This window comes from Malus sylvestris, chromosome 15 (assembly GCF_916048215.2).
Source record: "Malus sylvestris chromosome 15, drMalSylv7.2, whole genome shotgun sequence".
NCBI lineage: Eukaryota > Viridiplantae > Streptophyta > Magnoliopsida > Rosales > Rosaceae > Malus > Malus sylvestris.
The window spans coordinates 31,394,128-31,416,347 of record NC_062274.1 but is presented as its reverse complement, the minus strand read 5'-3'; the positions used below and the strand labels follow the sequence as shown (position 1 = coordinate 31,416,347).

Genomic DNA, 22,220 nt, shown 5'->3' with positions numbered 1-22,220 from the left:
TCTTATTAAACTCTTATTTTAGAGAGTAAATGTATTACTTAATGACAAATGTGTTTTTATGTTTTGAAATAATATTTATATGGCAATGTGGTATGTGCAAATTTAAGAAAAAAAATTATTTTTCTTAACGGGTCATAAAGGGTCGGGTCATTTTACCTGTTGGGTAAAGTGACTCAACCTGTTAAAGACTCGTCAAGATAACGAGTGTGACACGACACAACCCGTTAAGATAACAGGTGTTACGAATATGAAAAACACAATCCGTTTGCCAGGCCTGACTTCGATCTTTGACTCTTTGACAATGGCTTGGCTAATTTGAATTGTGAGAAATTCTATCACATCTCAACTACCATTAATACAAGTGATGATCTGTTCATAAACTTGGCACTTGGTAAACCATCCAATGCATCAACACGCATGCATTCTTGCTTGTCACCTGAATGTATGCTTGCTTCAAACAACTTGAAAACAACAGTTTGATCTTCAACCCGGAATGTTAATGTTCCGGCTTCAACGTCAATAAGAGTCCGGGCTGTTGCCAGAAATGGGCGGCTCAAAATAATGGGCGTTGTCAAATCCTCATCCATGTCCAACACCATAAAATCAGCCGGTAAATATAAATTGTCAACCTTCACAATAACATCTTCAATGACTCCTCTAGGGTAAGTAATTGAACGGTCAGCCAGTTGAATAATACTGGAGGTTGGCTTCAGCTCCCCTTCACCTAAACGTTTGAAAACAGAATATGGCATTAAGTTTACACTAGCACCTAAATCAATTAAAGCACTACTAAAATCACAATTTCCAATGGTGCAAGAGATAGTAAAACTCCCTGGATCTTTTTTCTTTGGAGGCAATTTATGTAATAAGACCGCACTGCATTGTTCTGTAAGAATCACTTTCTCAAAATCAACAAGCTTTTTTTTCTTTGTGCAAACATCCTTCAAACATTTGGCATAAGATGGAATGTTCTTGATTGCATCAATTAACGGTAGATTAATTTGAACTTTAGCCAAAGTTTTCATAAAATCTGTTAACTGTTGATCTTTAGCTTTAGGTCTCAACCTTTCTGGATATGGCATAGGGGGCTCGTAAACACGTTCTGCAGTTTTTGTGGAAGCTTCTGCAGTATTTTCGGATCTGTCTTGGGACTGCCCAGAATCTGCAGAAATTTCAGAATCTGCAAAAATTGCAGATTTAGTTTGGGGTAGTTCTGCTGCCTGCGAATTCCCAACAGAATTTTCATGTTTGTTGTTGTAACTTTTGCCAGACCGTAGGGTCTGTATAGCATTGCATTCTTCTCGTCCTTTTGGATTAGGTACTGTTTGACTAGGAAATGTACCCGGAGCTCTTTCGGAAACCTGTAAAGCAATCTGTCCCATTTGTTTTTCCATGTTTTTCACTGCTGCATGTAGATTTTGAATTTCTTGAGTGGTAGTATTTGCCAATTTTTCAATTGCAACTTCCCAAGCAGCCTTAGGTGCAGCAGGTTGCTGTACCTGCTGTTGAAATTGAGGCCTAGTGTGCTGTTCCTTGTCCCACCTTAAATTAGGATGATCTCTCCAACCTGGGTTGTAGAAATTAGAATACGGGTCATATCGGGGACGCTGGAAATTGTTAAATGAATTAACCTGCTCCGCTGTAAACTCCGGATAAGCATCTTTATGTGGACAGCTCAAAAAATCATGATTTGTCAAGCTGCAAATGCTGCAGGCAGCTTGTAAAGGCTGCTGTACAGCAACCTGTGAACCCGAAATTCTTTGTAATAACATGTCAAATTTTGCATCAAATCTTTCAAGCTTTTTCTCCATTTTTTCAATTTGTGCCGACACGTATGGTGAACCATTTGACATCTCAAAAATAGACCTAGATTGTGGCTGCTCAACTGCCCACTGTTGAGTATCTGCTGCCATTTTTTCAAATAACAAACAAGCCTCTTGTGCGTTTTTATCTTTGTACGAACCTCCGCATGAAGCGTTGACAAGAGTTTTTGTAGTCATATTCAAACATCTGAAAAATATATGCATTTGATCAGTAGTGTTAATACCCGAATGTGGACATTTTGTAAGCAACTCTTTAAACCGCTCCCACGCCTCGTGAAACTCTACATTTGGTTTTTGGGCAAACGATAAAATTTGAGTTCTCATGTCAAGCGTCTTAGAAGCTGGATAATACTTGTTTAAAATTTTTTTGCTAAGTTGGGCCCAAGTTGTAATGCTTCCAGATGGGAGTGTGAGGAGCCATCTCCGTGCCTGATCTTTTAGAGTGTATGGAAACAACCGCAGCTTAATAGATTCGGCTGAAAATCTCCTCACCAAAATGTTTTTGCACCCCATTAAAAATTCTGCAATGTGCATGTTAGGATCATCAGATGATAACCCATGAAACGTAGGTAGAATATTCAACATGTGCTGTTTTATTTCAAATGCAGTCCCTTCCTCCACTGCCGGATATGTAATGCAACTGGGTATATTTGTGGAATGGGCAGTCAGTGAATCACCCAGGGGCAGACCTGCCTCTGGAATTACAAACGCCATTTTTTCTTTGTTGTGCAGGTCAAAGACTGATTTCAGAAACGTCTCCTGCAGAGGACGAACCCGCTGCAAATTTTGCTCTCTGCGTTTCCTCCTTAAATGCTGCTCAAATTCTGGATCAAGTGGAATCAATTTCTGCACTGTTGAACGGGTGCTGACCATGCACAGATTTCTGAAATCTGTACTGTTGTACTGTTGTAATCTGTAAAAATAAAATGAAAACGAAAATTAAATATTTTTTTTTTATATGTATAAACAGCAATAACTAATTGAAAATCTGATTCGTATGGATTATTTTAAATAATCCCCGGCAACGGCGCCATTTTCTTGATAGAGATTTTTACTACTTATGTGAACAGGCTTAAATCTCCTATTTTACTTGCAAGAATCACAAGGTTATTGTAGTATAAACGGATTTCGTAAGGTCATCTCCACAGGGATTATTAAATAATTCGAACTAATCAGATTCCATTTAATTATTGTAAAATAGAAATTGAAGTGATTGATTTTATAACCTAATTAAAATAAAAACGAATTTAATGAATTAAAATAAACAATCTGCAATATTAGGACTAGAGAGAAGAAAACAGTTTTGAGAAAATCAAATTAAGAAAGCACTAGGGTTCCACCATCACCTAGCAATCCTATGAATTTTTACCAATTACTTATGATCTACACATGCCACTTTGAAGGTTAGATTTTCCTAATTCATATTCTACTTGGAACCTCCAACATAGAACGTATATCTAACATGCAACCCGTCCGGACGTTCGGATCAAATCTAAACATGAAAGACTCATTATGCTTTATGAAAATCCTTTGAAAAACCATGCAATCCTTAAGACGTGATATTCATCCTAAGAGAAATTACAATTATTAATCACAAGAAGCCAGCGTCAATTTCAGGGAACCTTCCGACCAAAATTGCATCAAATTACTTTTCTAAAGATCCTAATGGTGATCAGGCATTAAGACAATTAGATAGTTTTTATCCCGGTGATTAACAATTCAAAATATGCATGCAATCAATCATAAGCAATTAAATAAAAATCACATATTCAGGCTAAGGCTCAAGGCTTCGCCCTAGCAAAGGAAATTAGTTCCTCATATTCATATTTGAAATCATAGAAATATCTATCAAGAAAAGGATTGAAAACACCTTCAAGTAGAAAATCTTCAAAACCTTAGCAATTCTCTCTGTCTCCCAAAAATTGCATAAAATAAAGCGTACTCTAAAACTATAGACGGCCAAGCAATATATTTGCTAAGCCACCACACAAACCCTAGCAAACTAAAATTAATAAAAACCCTAAATAAAAATAGTAAAATTCGTCTAAAATCTGAACAGCCACGTTTTGGCCCATAAGCTGCTCCAAAACTGGCCCAATATAGCTGGATTTGATGTTTGGAATATTCTGAACACTTTTCCAGAAGGCCATGAACCCATCCGAGGTCATCTTGGGCTCCAAAAACGTCATTTAAGCCCAAAAACGTCATTTTCCAGCACTGCGCACTGCTTCTTTATTTCATCGCCAGAAAATAACCGCTTGGTGAAAAAATCCCAAATTTTGATAAGATCAAGCTAAGTGACTCACGAACGTCCTTCAATTGGAATTACTCCAAAATTCGTCCATTTGGTCCTGTTTTGCTCCAGAGGAAGTCGAAAGTCTTATATTGAAAATACAGTTCAAAGTATCAAAATTCTTCCAATATATTAACCAAAATATACTAAGATTAGGGTAAAATATATAATATAAAATCTACTCATCAACAAGCAATATATGAAAAGAGTGATTCAAATTTAAGATCTCGAGTATAAGGTTAAACGCTCTAAATTACTTCAACTACAAGTCTTTGCATGTCCTTATGTTGGTTTTTGGTCCAAATTATAATAATTTTCAAATTTAATTTGTTTTTCAAGTGTTTTTCTATAAGCTTACGGTTGTCATGGTGTTTCTCCAACTTCTAGCTTATGTTTCTTGTATTAGGGACTTTTTTGAAATGTCATGAAGTTTCACACAATTTTTCAATTTGTCATATGAATTAATAATTTAGGTGAATTGTCATATCTATTTTCTCAAATATTTATTAAAATAAGTCATATGCACATATCTTGTGTTCGGGCTTATTCCTGACATTTCAACATAATATGACGACACGGAAAAATCTTGAACGAGTTTCTCTCCAACTATAGTCCTCATATGTACACATATTTTTGAAGTATAGCTGCCCTCTAAAACAATGATAAATATCAAACTTGACATTGCTTTTACTAAGTGATTACTCGTGGCAAAGCAATGAAATGAAAGAGAGCCATAATTGACCACGTAAAATTCTCAAATATTGCAATAAGCCATAACTCCGTGTTTGTGAATGAGTCCCACCAAAAGTTTTTTAAACAAACACAAAAGTAATGTCTATAATAGTAAAAATTCATGGTTTCCAAAGTAGGGAACTTATGAAAAAAAAGTTGAAATGTCCAAAATAACTCTAAAAACAAGTCATGTGTTTACGCACGACATATTTTGGATGAAAAACTTAACATAGTAAGAGTCAGATGATGAATTAATAATTTCAAAAAGTTCATATGACAGTTCGCTTAAAATCTGTATTCATACAAATTAAGTTTATAGGACATTTAAAAAATTTCCCAGTTTGTAAAGTTTGAAACCATTCAGCGTGGTTTCATCAAATCTCAAGGTCTCATTGCATTTTTTCGGTGGCTTGAAACTGAATATATTGCTTTGCAACTTTATTTTAACACATGCAGCTATAAAGTTAAAGAGCACTGTAGCAAAATATAAAGTCGTAGAGGAGTGAAGCAGGTGCACATTTATAAGACATTGTAGGTGATCAAGGTGAAGAGGGGGGCCTCCTGAGATTCTTTTGGATGATCCAACTTTTGGAAAGCAAAAACTTGATGAGGATTGGAACAGAAAAAGCTTGAAAGAAGTTGGCTTTGGCACCTTATTTTAGAGATACCTTTTTGACAGTTCAACTATTAGGACCATTCAATGAAAAGTGACTTACATGATACGGGTATACCGTGACAATGACGTCTCTTGTAAAAAAAAAAAAGGTGCTTAAGATTTTGACCCTTACAACTCATTATTTCTAAATAAAAACCCATCTATCTTCAAAGATCCAGTTTAAGCCCAAATTTAAAATTTGCAAACATATGGGAGCACTATTAACGTATTAATACAATTTATTTACACTCATGCCACTCATACTTTATGGTCCATTTTCCAAAATCCTAAATTTATGCCAAATTAAAAGTAGTAGAAAAAATGAAATAAAATGTAAAAAGTATTTGCATTAACCGTATCAATGTCAAACTAGAAAAGTAGTTGTTTTTTTTTTTTTTTTTTTTTTTTTTTTTTTTTTTTTGTGATATATTTTGTAGCAAGTTTACCCATATTAATTGGTAGGTAAATTGACACATCCCGACCCGGAATGTCCACTAGGAATCTGAATCGAGTTGCGCTGGCCGACACCTGGAAGGTGACGAAGCTATAAAGTGTGAAGATGTGAAAAAAAATGTGAATAAATTTAAACCTAAGAGTGCCTAAATACCAGAGTGCGCTAGTGAGCAGGAATAAACCCACTTCACACGTGACGTTAGAACATAAGTAAGTACAGTAGAGTGGATTAAGAATCGTACCCTCAAAAGAATCTCCAACACTAAGAATCGTCACGAATCTTCAACGATAAGAAAGCTTAGCTAATAAAACCTGGAGGGTGACAACAAAACAAGGGTGAGTGGCCTTAGATATGAAATTTTAATAGAAACAATCTACAACATTATAACCCCTCGTTGCAACACCTGTATAGTTTCCAGAAAATCATACCACGTATCATTGTGAAATTAAAAGTATATCAATAGTAAACCATAAATATACCACAACACAGCATCTCATCAGCAATATCAATAATCATGTGATTAATAACCCATACTAGCACGCAAGTCGGAGTCACCTATGGTGACTTGTACGACTGCACCTATATCTCATCACATATGCTAGCTCATAAGTCGGGAGTCACCATAGTGACCTGTACGACTTATCCATATCTCATCACACATGCTAGATCATAAGTCGGGAGTCACCTCTAGTGACTTGTATGACTTATCCATATCTCATCATAAGTCGGGAGTCACCTATAGTGACTTGTACGACTTATCCATATCTTATCACATAAGCTAGCTCATAAGTCGAGAGTCACCTCTAGTGACATGTACGACTTATCCATACCTCATCACATATGCTAGCTCATAAGTCGGGAGTCACATCTAGTGACCTGTATGACTTATCCATATCTCATCACATATGCTAGCTCATAAGTCGGGAGTCACCTCTAGTGACCTGTACGACTTATCCATATCTCATAAGTATACCTGCACACGAGTCGGAACCACTTAAGGTGGTCTGTACGACAGGACTGGGTGTAAATAAATACGCTCAAGTGCTACGATCACGTGAAGACTGTGCAAATAATCGCGGGTCACCTACGAGTCGGAACCACCTATAGTGGTTTGTACGACAGGCATGTGCATCTAACTTGGATCCAAGGTGAGCGTAAGGTGCGGGAGGTGAACATCACGTGAAGGACTAGGCCTTGGCCACGGGCGGGAGACTGTGCGAATAATCGCGGGTCATTTACGAGTCGGAACCACCTATATGTTAGACACGTTTTGTTGTTGTATAAACATGAGTGTAACATAATATTGTTGATTTTATACATCAAACTGCATTTCTTTTGTTATAGGTAAATTATTTTCCATGTACAAGTACTTATGTTAGGCACGTTTTGTTGTTGGTACATACAATATTTTGTATCATTGTAAAGAAAGATATTACATTACACCCATGGTATAATTGTTGTACGTAAATTATTGGAAATTAATTTGTAGTTAGGTAATGAACATTTTGCATCATTTGAAATGAACATTTCAAATAGTAGGCAGGTAAATTAATTTGTTCTAATTATATTAAAAAAAATTACACTACACCTAGTTATATTTAATTTTTCCAATTATTAAAAAAATTTATACTACACCCAACCAAATAACATTTATCTAACTTGTAGGTAAATTATTTTCCATGTATTGTTAGATATGTTATGCATGTTTTATTGTTGTATAAACATGGGTGTAACATAGTATTTTTAATACTATGCATGTCACAGCCTGTCCTGAAATATTTAGTTTCGACGGTGTGAAATGACAGTTTTACCCTTGAACCCATGGTGTGTGATGTTGATTGAGGTTTATTCTAAAATTTTCCTAAGTTTTTGAATACTTAGGACTTAGTTTTGTTGGTTGTGACCAACTAGGACCACACACACAAACACCCATCTTCTCGGATTTCCTTCCATTTTCGTACAAACCGTACGGTCAACCTCAAAACCCTTCAACCAGTCGCGGATCAATGTTAAAAAGGTAATGTTCTTGTCCCCTACAAGCTCCTGAGTCCATTCGTACCATTTTTAGGATTTGAAAGCTTGTAAAACCCAAGAAACCATCACCCTCTGATTTGAGCACTGTTCATGCAGTCGTAAATGCATGATTTTTAAAGGATTTCAAGCTTGTAGGAAGCTTTATAACGTCTTTATGAATCTCGGAGAAGAAAAACCAAGTAATTTGGACCTTAGAAAGTCAAGTTTGACGAGTTGTAAGTTTTGGCTGGATTATCGAGTCTTCTCCATCAAGATTCTGTGGATTTCAAGCCTTGAAATTGGTAAGATTTTGTTCATCTAGTTACAAGCTTCATTTTAGGACAAATTTGAGGTAATTTGGTCGAGTAATGATCGAGATATCAAGTTTTTTTTCAAATTCCCAGTTTTCTGGCGACGACGACGATCACCGAAGTCGAAGGAAGAAGACGAGCTAATATTCCGTCAAAGTTGACGGAATATTCTAACAACGTCAGGTTAGTTTTAATGGTTTAAGCTATTAATTAACGGAATATTCCCTAACGCCATTAGGTTTATTGTCAGTGTGCCTGGCACGTGCCCGCGCATGGCGGCTCATGGGTGGTCAAATTTTTTTTCTAAAAATATGGGGATGTTTGTGAGGTTGTGTATGTCACAGCCAGTCCCAAAAATTAGGCTATCGTGGGTGTGAAATGACGAAAGTACCCTTGACGGTTACTAAGGTATGTGTGTGGCATGTTTTGAATAATGCATATTTTCCTAAGTTTTGGAAAATTTAAGTTGGAGTAAAGGATGTGTGTATATTTGTGTGGTTATGGAATTAAAGAGTGACTTATTTTGGGTGGACCACACACACACACACGGACAAACCCTTTCCTTCCCCGTGCCCTCTCTCTCTTCCCTCGCAGTTCTCTCTCTCTTCCTTTTGAACCCATACGGACCAAAGTGCCAATCCCTCAATTTCTTCGCGGATCGAAGCTAAAATGGGAATTCTAAGCTTACAGGGAGCTTAGTGAGGTCCCAAGGAAGCTTGGAGTGTTTCGTTTGAAGGTTTTGGACGTCGGGATCGCCGGGTTCGAAGTTAGCCTGTTTTCTTGGAATTTCTCCGGTGATACCTATCCCGAGGACGAGCGCATTCAAGGACATCACAGGGGTTACGACCCTTCGACTTATCAGTGAGTAGGCAGTTATTTTCTGTTATTACCTATATAGTACTGAATTTCCCAGAAATTGAATTTAAATGAAAGCATGTTTTTAAAATGCCATGCATGCATATTATGAATTATATGAATTAGTAATTGATGCATATATATGTGAAATGGTGCTGTGGACGCACAAGTGAGTATCAGGTGAGTTTATATTGTTCATATGATTTATTGATGATGTGAATTGTGTTGAGAGCTCATAACCTGCACCATTGGTGTTAGTGCTTATATTATTCACCCCGCACCACACGCTCACCTTGGATCCAAGTAAGTGCATGTCGTACAGACCAAGAGTTGGTTCCGACATGTCGTACAGACTATAGAGTGGTTCCGACTGTAGGTGATTTTAGATTATTATACAGCTGTTGATGAGAGAAGCACTAGAGCGTATTCTTACACCTTTCTTATCGTACAGACTACTTCAGGTAGTTCCGATTTATGTGCAGAGTAGCGCCGTACAGGTCACTGCGGTGACTCCGGTTAGATGGGATATTGAGCTTTAGAATTAACCGTACATGACCAACTACAAGGTTTTCGGTTGATTCATTATTTCACCTATTATATTGATGCATCCTTATTCTGTTATTGACATTTATAGCATGGCATACTTTCTGATTTTTGATAAAGAATTGTGATTTGAGATATATGAAGATTATATGCATATTATGTTATTTTCTGGGAAAGTATACAAGTTTTACAGCGAGGGGTTAGAAATGTTATTAATTGAAATGTTTTCAAAAAGCTTTCTTTTACTGACTCACTCAATTTTGTTTTGCGCCCTTACAGGTTCTAGTTAGCAGCGTTGGTGGCCCACGAGGATTTCCACGGCGTACTGACAGACTACATAAATGTAGGACTCACATTCGGGTGTTGTAATGTAGTTATGGTCCTACTTGACTGCACCTAGTACTTATGCTCTGAATATGTGTGTTTCACACTGAAATTCACTCTAGCATGCTAGTTGGATATTATTGCTAGTATTTGGTTTTATTTCTTCTTAATTCTCTTACCTATTGCTTCCGCGTGGCACTTTTGGTTACGTCACACTCACGTGACGGTCAGCACGCCTTGATTCTAGGATCGGGGTGTGTCAGTGTAGATCACGTTGGTATATTCAAACATCCCAATTGAGCAATGTATGAGAAGTTTTTAGCTAGTATTGGTTATGTGCTTTAAATAACGTTTATTCAGTTATTTCGCATATAAGTGAAACCTATCCCGAGGATGAACGCAGTCAAGGTCAACTTGGGGGCTACGACCCTTCGACATACCAGTAAGTGGGCTTTTGATTTCCAGTATATATTTATATACTTGATATTTCCCAGAAAACGTGTTTAAACAAAAGTATGCTTTGAAATGCCATGCATATAAATTTATATTCAGCATATGAATTAGTATATGATGTATAATATGAATTGGTGTTGTGGACGCTCAGGTAAGTACCAGGTGAGTCATGTTTTATTATATGAGATATTTATAATATGAGATGTGATTGAAAGATCATAAACTTGCACCCAGGGTGATTGTGATTTAGCCAAAGATATGGTACAAGTTTGTTTATAATGTCACCTCCCGCACCCTATGCTCACATTGGATCCAATTTAGGTGCACAGTCTTGTTGTATAGACCATCATAGGTGGTTCCGACTTGTAGGTGACTAGCGATTTATCGCATAGCTATCATGAGTGCGTAGGATTGAGCATAACTATATTACACCTAGTCTTGTCGTACAGACCCTTACAGTGGTTCCGACTCGTGTGCAGTGTAGTGCCGTATAGGTCACTTGTAGTGACTTCGACTAGATTGATTAATGAGCTATGAATTCAACCGTACATACTTCTGCAGGGGTTCCGGCTAATATGTTATTTTCCATGAATTTATTTTCACCTGAGTTACTTATTATGTTTTATATTTTTGGCATGGCATACTTATGATTATGGATATGTGAAGCATGATTTGATATATATATATTTACATTCCATTTCTGGGAAAATTATAAATGTTTTACGGCGAGGGGTTATAGCATTTGATAAATGAAATGATTTTGAAAAGCTTTGTTTTTCCCCACTCACACTTTTTGTTTTGCGCTCCTCCAGGTTTTAGGTAGACTTGCTGTTGGTGGCATTTGTGGATCTTGGCGGTTCTCGTAGGACTTCTTCTGGTGCTGTATAAGTAGTACTTGTCCTACTGGATTGCACCTAGACTTCTATGCTCTGATTAGGTGTATTTACACTTGTATCTCATTCCTGGCACTTTTTGCTTATTAGTGCACATTAATTAGCTTTCGGTTCTTATTTATTTGTATATTTCATATCCTTATTGCTTCCGCACTATGCACATGGCTACGTCACCCTCACGTGACGGCCAACTCGCCTTGATTTTAGGTCGGGGTGTGTCAATGCATCGAACTACATTTCTTCTTAATATAGGTAAATTATTTTCCATGTATTAGTACATATGTTAGACACGTTTTGTTGTTGGTATAAACATTATTTTGCATCATTGTAAAAAAGAGATATTATATTACACCCATGGTATAATTGTTGTAGGTAAATTAATGTGCATGTAGATAATGAAATACAATGTTCTAATATATTAATAAAAAAAGGATAAATTGAAAAGTATTCAAGAGTATGGTGAAAAAAACTGAATAGAATAGTTTTATGAAAATTCAAAGCCGTTCTAAAAAATTAATATGCAATACATTTTTAACATTAATGTCTTTTTTTTTTCTTGTTGCAAAATCATTTACTCTCTGTTGGAAATGTGCCCTAAAACCAATCATGTGATGATACTTTACGGACATTTCACATGTTAAACTAATCTAGTTTAATATAAAGGGCAAAGATTATTGTTTGAGCCGTCTCATATAAATGTTATATGCTTAAACGATAAAGTCCAAGGAATATGTGATTGGAAGAATGTAATCTAATGAAGTTAGATTCATGAGACCATTCTTTCGTAGACACATCCTAAATGTTCCTGATCATAGGATTGCCAATTGGGCATTGACAGTCCGTCAAGATCGGTACGTGCTATGTCTTCTCTCAGGGAGAGTGACTAGTCTCGAGTCATTGGTGTGTGTGACATCAAGACAAGTACGTAGGTGCTCAGTAAAGAATGAGTTCACTGAACGTGATCAACGAAGAGTTCTCATACTCATGTCACATGAGAACTCATGTTTGTGATAATGCAAATTAGTCCTTTGACCTGAGGCATCACAGTTGTCTTGTGGTTAAGTCCTTGATCTTTGATTATGTCAAAGTCACCCTATCGGGGTGTCCACGGCATCGTTGGGGTTAAGCCACTTAGTCATGGAGGCAAGTGAATGCGCAACAAGGGATCTCTAACCTTCAAACCGTTTGAGGGAGAATACTCTATGATATGATTTAGAATCTCTGGCCAGAGTATGAATGAGATTTAGGAATGCGTTCAAATCACATTCAAAGTAATCATATAAGCACATGAATCACATTGGATAGTAGACATGAATAAATAAACTATCAAACCAAACAATGTGGTCAAGAGTATTGTATTAGAGAAAGACCGTATTGCATTTGTAATCCCAAACTGAATAGGTTTTCTCTACCTTTTCTGATTAGCTTGGGTAACCATGATATGCTGCAAGGTGTCACTCATGGTTTGTGGAAGCCCTAAACGTGTATAATCACTAAAGGGAGAATTGAAAGTAAGTTTCAATTCACAATCGATTTGAAATGGTTTTAATCGCCCACTGCCTCGCTAAAAGGAACCTAATGGATCGCACACCATAAGAGGTGGAGATTGGAGATTAAATGGAGATGAGTAAGAATGATTAAATGGTTTAATCATTTATTTATGGCAAGGATTAATTAATATGTTAATTAATCAAACGAATAAGTTCGTTAAAAGACCTCGGGATAGTTTTGGACGTTTAGGCCCAATGGGCTTCGAACGTCAAGCCCATTGACTTAGGTTGTATGACAACTTAATGAATAAAGATTCACAAGGGCATAATAGCCCAATAATATCCCAATGGCCGGCCATGATGTTTAGGGTAGTGAACTTGGACTTATTTACAAGTTTGCCACTCAAATGAATAAAGGTATAAATATGACTTTATAGCCAAAATTCATAAAAGGGTTTTCTTTTAGAGAAAATTGGTGAGAACTTGTCTCTCCATTTTCTCTCTAGGAGGCCGGCCCCTTGGGGGGTGCATCTTGCAATCCCACTACTCCAAGGTCACTCATTTCTTCTCCAATCTCTCCTTGGTGAAGAGACTTAGAGGTTCTCAATTTTGGGAACTTGGAGAAACCTATTCTTCCATCCAAATCCATAGATTTAAGATGCAAGGAATGAAGGCCCTCTCTTTGGGTGATTAGCCTTTGCTTATGCAAAGAGGAATCTACAAAGGTACAATTTCAACTCACTTTGTTTTGAGTTGAGTTTTGGTTCACCAATCTACTAGGCTTTGAATTTCTTGGTTAATGTTTTGTTTTTAAGTGCATGCTAGCATGATTCCGCCTTTAATTGTTAATTGCATGCTTATTGATGTTGCTTAAATGAACTTGTTTTCACAAAATAATCCTTCACTCTCTCCTTACAATTAATTGTCTACATCAAATATGTAATAGGGGTATTTTAGGCATGTGAAAAATGTAAAATGTGTGAAGTAATATGAAATTAATGAATTTGCTTATGTGGATCCTAGTCATTGGGTTTTCTTTGAGTAAAAAAGTTATGTAGGGTTTTATGAAGAAAATTGAGTTGGAAGGGCTAATATCATATTTTCAGAAAAATAAATAAATAAAGATATGTGTAAGTTTTGTCTACATGTCTTTGTTCCATTGGTGTAGTACGCTTCGTGACATTGCATTCGTATCATGTAAGGTATTCTCCATTAAACGATTCTCGGAAGAGTATTCTCTGTCTATTCAACTTTTGGAGGTGTTGATTCTAGTAGTAGTAGTTGCCTTAAGGAGATGCCAGCCCCATACACTACAAGAAAATTAAGTGAACAAAAGTCACCATTTTATGAGACATTTAAGGATTTGTTGCAATTGCTCATCTGATGGAGTGGAAGTACTAGTATGAGATAGGTGAAGAGAATTTTCCTTTTCAAAATTTTTAATTGTTTTTTATTATTTTCAGATCATATGATTAATAAATGGTTTTCTATTTCAAAATTTTAATTAATCAATAACTGTCAATTTGCTCAATACCTCCGGATCAGTAAACAGTTTTCAAATTAAATAAATAATTCTCAAATGACGATAAAAAAAAAAAATTTAATAATGTAGATGGTGAAATAATGTCACGTCATAGTGACTCCTTACATATTAGGAGCCAAGTATCATACATGAGACCCCACTAGTGTTCCTTTTCCTTACAAAACAACTTCATTATTTATTTTTGGGGTTCGGCAAAACATATAAAAAATCACAATTACAGTCACTTACAACAATTGATGTTTTCATATCTCCCAAAACATTCACAACTTACTCATGTCTCATATAAAATCACACTGGTGAAGCTACCTGTGAGTAACAACACTAGCAGTGGTTTGAACGCTGTTCCTCCCGTTAGTGTAGCTTAAGCATTAAAGATGTAATATCAATCATAATTTAAATATATAAACAAACCAAAGCAATCTCAAACTTTCCAACCCAGTTCACGTGGGCCGCTATTTTTGTTAGTGACGAGTGCAGGCCCAGCACTCGAACGCAGCGACTTGGCCCAATCAAACTTCTTGGTATTTGAAGCCATCTTTGTAACTTGTTGATAACTTCTCTCTGATATTCCTGAACTAGTCCAATTAGGGCAACCCCTTTCAGGTGCTGGTTTTTTAGTCTCTTTAATTTCAATCTTGGTTCCTCCTTCCATTTTTATGTTAATATTAACCTCACAAAATGCTTTGTTATTGTTACTCCTTCTTCCATTTGTAGCAGCACTTCTTCTTTCCTTTTGGTGTTGATAGAGCCTCTGCAATCTCAGAGCAAGATGGCAAATCCCATCTTTGATTTCTTCCTCCAAGTTTTTTTCGATCTCCATTTCAACCTCACTTCGAATCTTCAGCTCTTCTTCTGATATAGCCCCGGCGAATCCCTTCTTTTTGTTAGGTGGTTCCTCCCATCGATCATCATCGTTCAGATTTAACTACACCATAATACAACGATAGGTTAACATACCAAACAAAGACTACTACTATTCTCTTGTTCAGACTTGCCAAACTAAAATGAACGGTGTTTTTCTGGATAGAATCAAAATGACTCTTAATGATATCCATATATGTGATACTGTAACATAAGCAGCTTATATTGCTAGACAATCCGATAAGATAATATTTCCTATCAAATTAATGTACTAAAAATTAACCAAACAATAACAAACAAAGGAAAGATTAGTTGTGTATGTGTCACCAGCCAATTATTGGTGTCGTTGATTAAATTTGTAGCCTCGCCGGAATCCAAAACTGAAAAATCTGCAAAATCCCACATAACGATAACATATGAAGCTGAAAAACGAAGATTTTGCATGCCAACTTATTACTATAATCTGGGAACTGATCAAAAGTACCTAATATATCTTGTGCTTTGTTGCATTTTCCTTGCTGGTCCATCAATTGTACTTTATGCTATTTCCTTCACATGTCTTCTTGTGCTTCAAAACCGACCCATTTTTAAACCCTAGGAGAGAGATTAAGACTGCTGGGAATGGGACCTCTGCTATGGTCGTTTATGGTTGGAACGAAGATGACATGACTGGGTGGTCTAGTTCCAAATGACCGTTAGAGACGTTATTTCGGTTAATATATTCATATTTAGGCGCCAAATATCTCAGCCCAAATTAAAAGTTATTGGGAATTATTTGGTTATGTTTGGACTAAGAAAAGAAAGATTGTTTCCTGAGAATTCAATAGTACTTTACTTGGAAGGAAACAAAAGTTTAGGTTGGCCTTGAAGCATAATTAATCCAGTCATACATGACGGGACTATCTATGGATAGTTACCCTTCCCGTGGGCAAATTGTTGGAAAATATTAGTATTTTGGTTTATTTGAATGTTTGGATTTTTGGTCTTAGCCCATTAGTATTAAGGTTTCGGTTTCTTACATTTTAGGGTTAGGGTTAGTTTATTATAAATAGCATGCTTGTTATTTAGTTTAGAACAAATCATTTACAATGTAGCCTCTTAAGGTTTTGTAGCCGTTCGGGCATTCTAGTTTGTTTAATAATATTTCTATTATTTTTGTTAATCTCGTTTATTGCGCACTCTGATATTTAACTTAGTATCAGAGCAGGTTTGATCCTTCGGGATTTAATCTGTCCTTGATTCGTATAGGCTTCTTAGACTCTTAGTTTTGAATTCGACCCGTAGTGCCTAAATGTTGCAAACAACTAATCCATTTTTTATTTTTTATTAAGGACAAGTAATAAATGGCTGCGAACATAAATCAACAATTAAATGTACGTAGATCAAACCTAATTAGCAAGAGGCTTGTAGCTCATCTTATCTACATGGATGGTGTATAAGGTGTGGAGCTCGTGGAGCTTGCATAAATTGAGCAATTGTATTGACGACAATTTCAGGGCGTGTAAGAGTGAGGTACTGCAAGTTACCAACTATTGATTTCCCTTGATTGATTTGAGTGTGAAGAATGCATTATAAAGATGACAATGACTCTTCATATTTGAAGATACAAAGAATACTTCCAATTGCTAAATACACTGAATAAGAATAAATAAAGAACTATACAATTAATTACAATCATCGTTGGGTTTTATAATGACTTGGAAAGATAGCTAACAGATGGATAGCCAGTCAAGTCAAATCCAAACGTTTTATTCGGTTAAAGGAGTTTACGACCTAATTAAGTGGTTGAGAGTCACTTTTTATTTACCTATCCACACAAGGTCTAGGTTTGATTTCCTATTTCTCATTAGTCAGGTGAACAGGCTTTACTGGTCAAGTTGTCCAGTTAGGTTTGTCTTTTCACGAAAATAAGTGTCTTTTTACTTAAGTCTAATTCAGATTCAATTTGAATTTCGCACGATTCGCTAATCAGAACCAAAAAAAAAAAAAATTGTTAATTTAGCTTGTATGTTCCTCGTATAATTCATAGTTTCCCAACCCTAACACTTCCCTTTCTTGTCATCTCCTCGTAGGTCCTCTCCCTCATCATTTCTCTTCCTTCTTCATCTCCTCGTCCGTTCATATCTCTATGGCCCTTGCCACTCTTTTCTCCATCTCCTCATCTTCCATGCTTCCGCCCTTGGATGCTGCTCCACCTGCCTAACAGGCTCATATCAGATAAAATTGAAAGCAAATTTAACCTGCTAGCTAGCTAGTTTTGACGTAGTTTGGTTTTCTAACAATCATGATTTTGTCAGAGAACCAATTTAATTTGACCATTTTAGGGCTACGATTCAAGTACTGATTATGTTGTTTTTTTTCTTTTTCCAAAGGATAGAATATATTAAAGACGAATCAAAAGGTTTACATCTTTAGCAAGGGCATTAAACAAAAAAACTGGGCCAATACAATCTCAGATAATGTCTCGACCTTCCTTGAACACGTACTTAGCCACCAAGTGAGCAGCATGATTGCTCTCCCTAGGCACAAACGCGAACGTCACCGACGTCAACTTTTGCGCTAGAATCTCAATATCGCCAAGAACACAATCCAAGGTACAGTCAACAGGCACTTCCTTCCTGATCATTTGAATAATCAGCTTAGCATCAGATTCAACAACAACATGATTGAATCTATGGATAATACAGGCCTTCAAAGTAGTGCGGATCGCAATTGCTTCGGCCGCTGCTGCGCTATGGCATAGCACAGTACCCAAACCGCCCGCAGCTTGGAGTACCCCAGCAAAATCACGCCCCACCCAACCCACACCAGCACGGAGAGTATCCTTACACCAAGCCGCGTCCGTGTTGATCTTAATGGTCCCGTACCTTGGTCTTTGCCAGTGAAGGCTAGGACGGGCAGCAGCAGAGAGGGGGCCACTTCCTTGGCCCAATCATCATCTTCCACTCTAGCTGAAGCCTCCCTAAATTCATTAATGTTCTTCCGCCATAAATCCATAACATCAAGAGGCTGGCGATTCAGCCCTTTAAAGACAACGTCGTTCTTGTTTTTCCATAGTCTCCATAATCCAAAAGCAAATTCTTGGCATATCTCATCTGCATTTTCCCTACCCTTAATACCCTCATGGAACTTTCCCCAACTATCGAGAAAATCAACTCCTTCCAATTCGTGGGAATTCAGGTGAAGAGGAGAGCAGAACCAGAATAAATGACCGAAATTACATCGGAAAAATAAGTGATTCTTCGTTTCGTCCATTGCATTGCACACACCACACACATTATCTACCCTCATGTGTCGTCTCTGGAGGTTGCGACGCACAGCCAAGGCATTACTACAACATCGCCAAATAAAGAGCTTGATTTTATTAGGGACCTGCAGGCACCAAATCCTGGACCAAACTTTGTTTAGCTGCAGATGCTCACTAGGGGCACCCCGTCCCTTCTTTCCCAAAGCTCCATTTTCCAACAATTCCATTGCTACCCCATATCCGGATTTCACGGAATATACCCCATTCACAGATTGGTGCCACACCAATCTGTCTTCACAGCCAAAATGACTTAGCGGAATACTAAGAATAATGTCAGCGTCCTCCCAGTGAAAACCTGCAAAAATGATGTTAGCCTTCCAAGAGTTTGAGGCCGGATCAATTAAATAGCAAACCATGGTGGCATCCAGGTTTTCAATAGGACGAACTCGAAAGGTTGAGGGTTTAGGGAACCATGGGTCTTCTCTGATATTTATGCATTCTCCATTGTCGACCCTCCATCTAATCCCCTTCTGCAGGACCTTCCTGGCTTCAAAAATACCTTTCCATCCCCAAGAAGTGTTCTTTCCTCTCCCTGCTTCTTTAAAGGATCTCCCAGGATGGTATTTGTCTTTCAGAACTGTAGCTAACAGGGACGTCGAATTGCAAGTCAATCTCCATCCAATTTTTGCTAGCAATGCCAAGTTGAAGCACTGAATATCCTTAAAACCCAGGCCTCCTGACTTCTTTTGTTTCGATATCCGTTCCCAGGAAACCTAATGAACACCTTTGCGTTGTTCGTTGCCTTTCCACCAGAAATTCCGAATGGCTTTCTCCATATCCTTGCAAACTCTAATAGGGAGCTTAAAACAGCTCATGGCATAATTCGGTAAAGCCATGGCCACGCTTTTGATCAAGACTTCCTTTCCAGCTTGAGATAAGAATTGTTCAGTCCATCCAGCCAGCCGAGCTTGCACCTTATCACGAACCTCCGTAAAAATAGCTTTTTTGGAGTGACCGAAGTCTGCCTGCAGCCCTAAATACTTCCCAAAACCCTGCTTGCATTGGATCCCCAACGTTTCCTCAATTTCCATCTTTGTACGATTAGAGGTTTTAGGGCTAAAGAACACCGAACTCTTAGTTAAGTTGATTTCTTGACCAGATCCGCGAGCATAAACCTTCAGAGCTTCAACAATAGCTCGCGCATCATCCACTGTGGCGTTGCCGAACACTACCGAATCATCAGCAAAGAAAAGATGGGTAAGCGGGGTTCCATTAGGCGTGAACTTGAAGCCATGAAGAGCACCTTGTTCAAGCCCCTTCCTGAGTAACATTGAAAGACCTTCAGTGCAAAGGAGAAATAAGAAGGGAGAGAGGGGATCTCCCTGTCTCAAACCTTTCTGCGGCACGATGCAACCGGTCGGGGTTCCATTAACCAAAATGCTGAAAGAGACAGTGGAGATACATGCCTTTATCCACTTACAAAATAGAGGCGCGAAACCCATCTTAGACATTATGGTAGTGAGGAAGTCTCACTCGACCCGATCATAGGCTTTAGCCATGTCAAGTTTAATAGCCATACCAGCCTGATCCTCCCTCCTTTGATGAAGCAAGGAATAAAGGACTTCGTGAACCACAAGAATATTATCCTGGATTTGTTTTCCAGCTACAAAGGCAGATTGATTATCCCCAATCACTTTAGGCATCACCACTTTTAGCCTATTGGTGAGAACCTTAGCAAGGATCTTGTAAATTACGTTACACAGAGCAATGGGCCTATATTGTGCCATGTTCTTAGGGCATCTCACTTTTGCGATGAGTACTAAATTGGTATGGTTTAGCTTTCGTAGCAGAGTACCTGAATGCCAAAAAGCTTTAATGATCTTAACAACGTCCTCTCCCATAGTATTCAGTGGTCTTGATAAAAGCATCCAGAGAACCCATCTGGTCCCGGGGCCCGAGAAAGAGGTATTTGAGAGACAGCCAATACTATTTCTGCGGTAGTTACTGGGGCAGTCAGTACGTTGTTGTCCTCAGGTGTGATCCTGGCTTCCACGTTTCTCACAATATCATCAATTTGACTCGGTCTAGAAGATTGAAACAATTTAGCAAAATAGGCAATAGCCGTTTCATTTATCTCCTTGTCCTCCTCGTGCCACTCCCCGTGGGAATCTTCAATCCCCCGGATAAGATTAAGCCTTCGTCTTTTCAGCGTCTGTGCATGAAAGAACTTGGTGTTCTTATCGTCCTCTTTAAGCCATTGATTTCTAGACTTAACTTTCCAGTAGACCCCTTCATCCTTGTGGGCAGCTATGAGATCTCTCTCTTTTTGCTTAAACGCCTCAGAGGAGAATTCCTTAGACTGAAGAGCCACTCTGATCTCAGCTTTCAAGTGTTCAACCTTCTTTTTTGAGTTCTTGCTATTCTCTTTATACCAGAGCTTTAAACTTTTCCTGAGCGTTTTAATTTTCTCATAGAACCGATAAGCATGGGATCCGCTAATCTTATCTTTCCATTCCCCCACAACAAGCTCACGACACTCATTCGTTTTGCTCCAGCGACCATCAAAGGAAAATTTCCTGCCTCTCCAGACCCGAAACTTTTCCGTAGATAGCAGCAGCATAGCATGGTCCGAACCTTCAAGGACAACGTGTCTGATAATAGTATCTGGGTAAAGGTCGTGCCACCCATGAGTGACAAGCCCATGATCAAGCCTCTGCTGGATGGGAAGAGACTCCCTGTTATTTCGCCACGTGAAGGGGTATCCTTCATACCCCAGATCCATGAGGTCGTTACCGGCCACGAAACCTCGGAAATCTCTCATGCTAGCCGCACCTCTGTAGTTCCCGCCTTCATTTTCTTCATTACACAGAATATCGTTAAAGTCACCTAAAATGAGGCATCTTTCCTTGTCTTGCTCAATCCGTTTACTCAGGGACTTCCATTGGATTCTTCTTTTCCTCTCGTCAGTGCTTGCATAAATAGCGAACAGACGCCAGTAGCAATTGAGTGTTTCATCCCAGAGTTTTAACTCGATCATAAATTCCTCAGAATTCATAAGAATAACCTGAACATCCTCCCTCCAGAACACACAAAGACCACCTCCAATACCTCTTGGTTCTACCGCAAATAGATGTTCCATTTGAAGTCTCCTTTTCAAGTGAACATAGTTTCTGCTGTTGTTCTTTGTTTCTAGCAGTATCACTATGTCAGGGGTGTGGAGCCGATTTTGCTCCATCAAGTTGTCAACTGTCAGGTCACCCTCGATACCCTGACAGTTCCATGCGATTATCTTCATGGAATCGTGGGGGACCCCTTACGGCTGGTCCCCTCCGCTTCAGCAGCAAGACTTTTCCTCATTTTGGAGCTTTTAGGCTCCACACCCTTCTCCACCATGATATACTCCACCTCTTGAAAGGGTCTTTTTTTCCTCCTTGATTCATTCATTACCGCCTCAATAATAGGCACTAACTCAAAGGGATCATCCTCCAAATCTTTAGCTTCTGGAGTATTTATCACCTCTCTTTTCTGCCCCTCAGAACTCACCTCAATGTTGTTCTCTTCAGCGTCATAATCCTCCACTCCAATTGGTTCACTGTTTAAGTCAAAACTCTGCCCCCGATCTGAGGACAAACTTGGCACATTCAGCCGTGCTTCCAGTTCAGGGGGTTCATGAAGGGTAATGTGTTTAGCATTATCTGCAATTACTTCTCCAGGACCAATTAGTCCTGCA

At 38.1% G+C, this 22,220-nt stretch overlaps 4 protein-coding genes and 1 non-coding gene across 5 annotated transcripts; 1 reads left to right on the top strand and 4 right to left on the bottom strand.

Moving 5' to 3' along the window:
• Positions 1-335: 335 nt before the first annotated feature.
• LOC126602920 (uncharacterized) lies at positions 336-2,696 on the bottom strand. Its single transcript, XM_050269736.1, has 3 exons — positions 1,446-2,696; positions 878-1,361; positions 336-724 (listed from the first exon to the last, which is right to left on the bottom strand). The coding sequence occupies exons 1-3, from the start codon at positions 2,694-2,696 to the stop codon at positions 336-338; spliced, it is 2,124 nt and encodes a 707-aa protein (XP_050125693.1).
• On the top strand, positions 2,046-2,150 carry LOC126606094 (small nucleolar RNA R71). Its single transcript, XR_007617116.1, has one exon. It is a non-coding gene; the product is annotated as a small nucleolar RNA R71 (small nucleolar RNA).
• Positions 2,697-14,448: 11,752 nt separating the features above from the next.
• LOC126604702 (uncharacterized) lies at positions 14,449-15,836 on the bottom strand. Its single transcript, XM_050271996.1, has 3 exons — positions 15,728-15,836; positions 15,571-15,632; positions 14,449-15,307 (listed from the first exon to the last, which is right to left on the bottom strand). Exons 1-3 carry the CDS (start codon positions 15,768-15,770, stop codon positions 14,804-14,806), a joined length of 609 nt encoding a protein of 202 aa, XP_050127953.1. The 5' UTR covers positions 15,771-15,836; the 3' UTR covers positions 14,449-14,803.
• A 1,525-nt stretch (positions 15,837-17,361) lies between these two features.
• Positions 17,362-20,277, bottom strand: LOC126602919 (uncharacterized). Its single transcript, XM_050269735.1, has 5 exons — positions 20,024-20,277; positions 19,275-19,930; positions 17,960-19,178; positions 17,713-17,861; positions 17,362-17,438 (listed from the first exon to the last, which is right to left on the bottom strand). Exons 1-5 carry the CDS (start codon positions 20,275-20,277, stop codon positions 17,362-17,364), a joined length of 2,355 nt encoding a protein of 784 aa, XP_050125692.1.
• Positions 20,278-20,396: 119 nt separating this feature from the next.
• LOC126602918 (uncharacterized) lies at positions 20,397-21,785 on the bottom strand. Its single transcript, XM_050269734.1, has one exon. The coding sequence runs from the start codon at positions 21,783-21,785 to the stop codon at positions 20,397-20,399; it is 1,389 nt and encodes a 462-aa protein (XP_050125691.1).
• Positions 21,786-22,220: the final 435 nt, after the last annotated feature.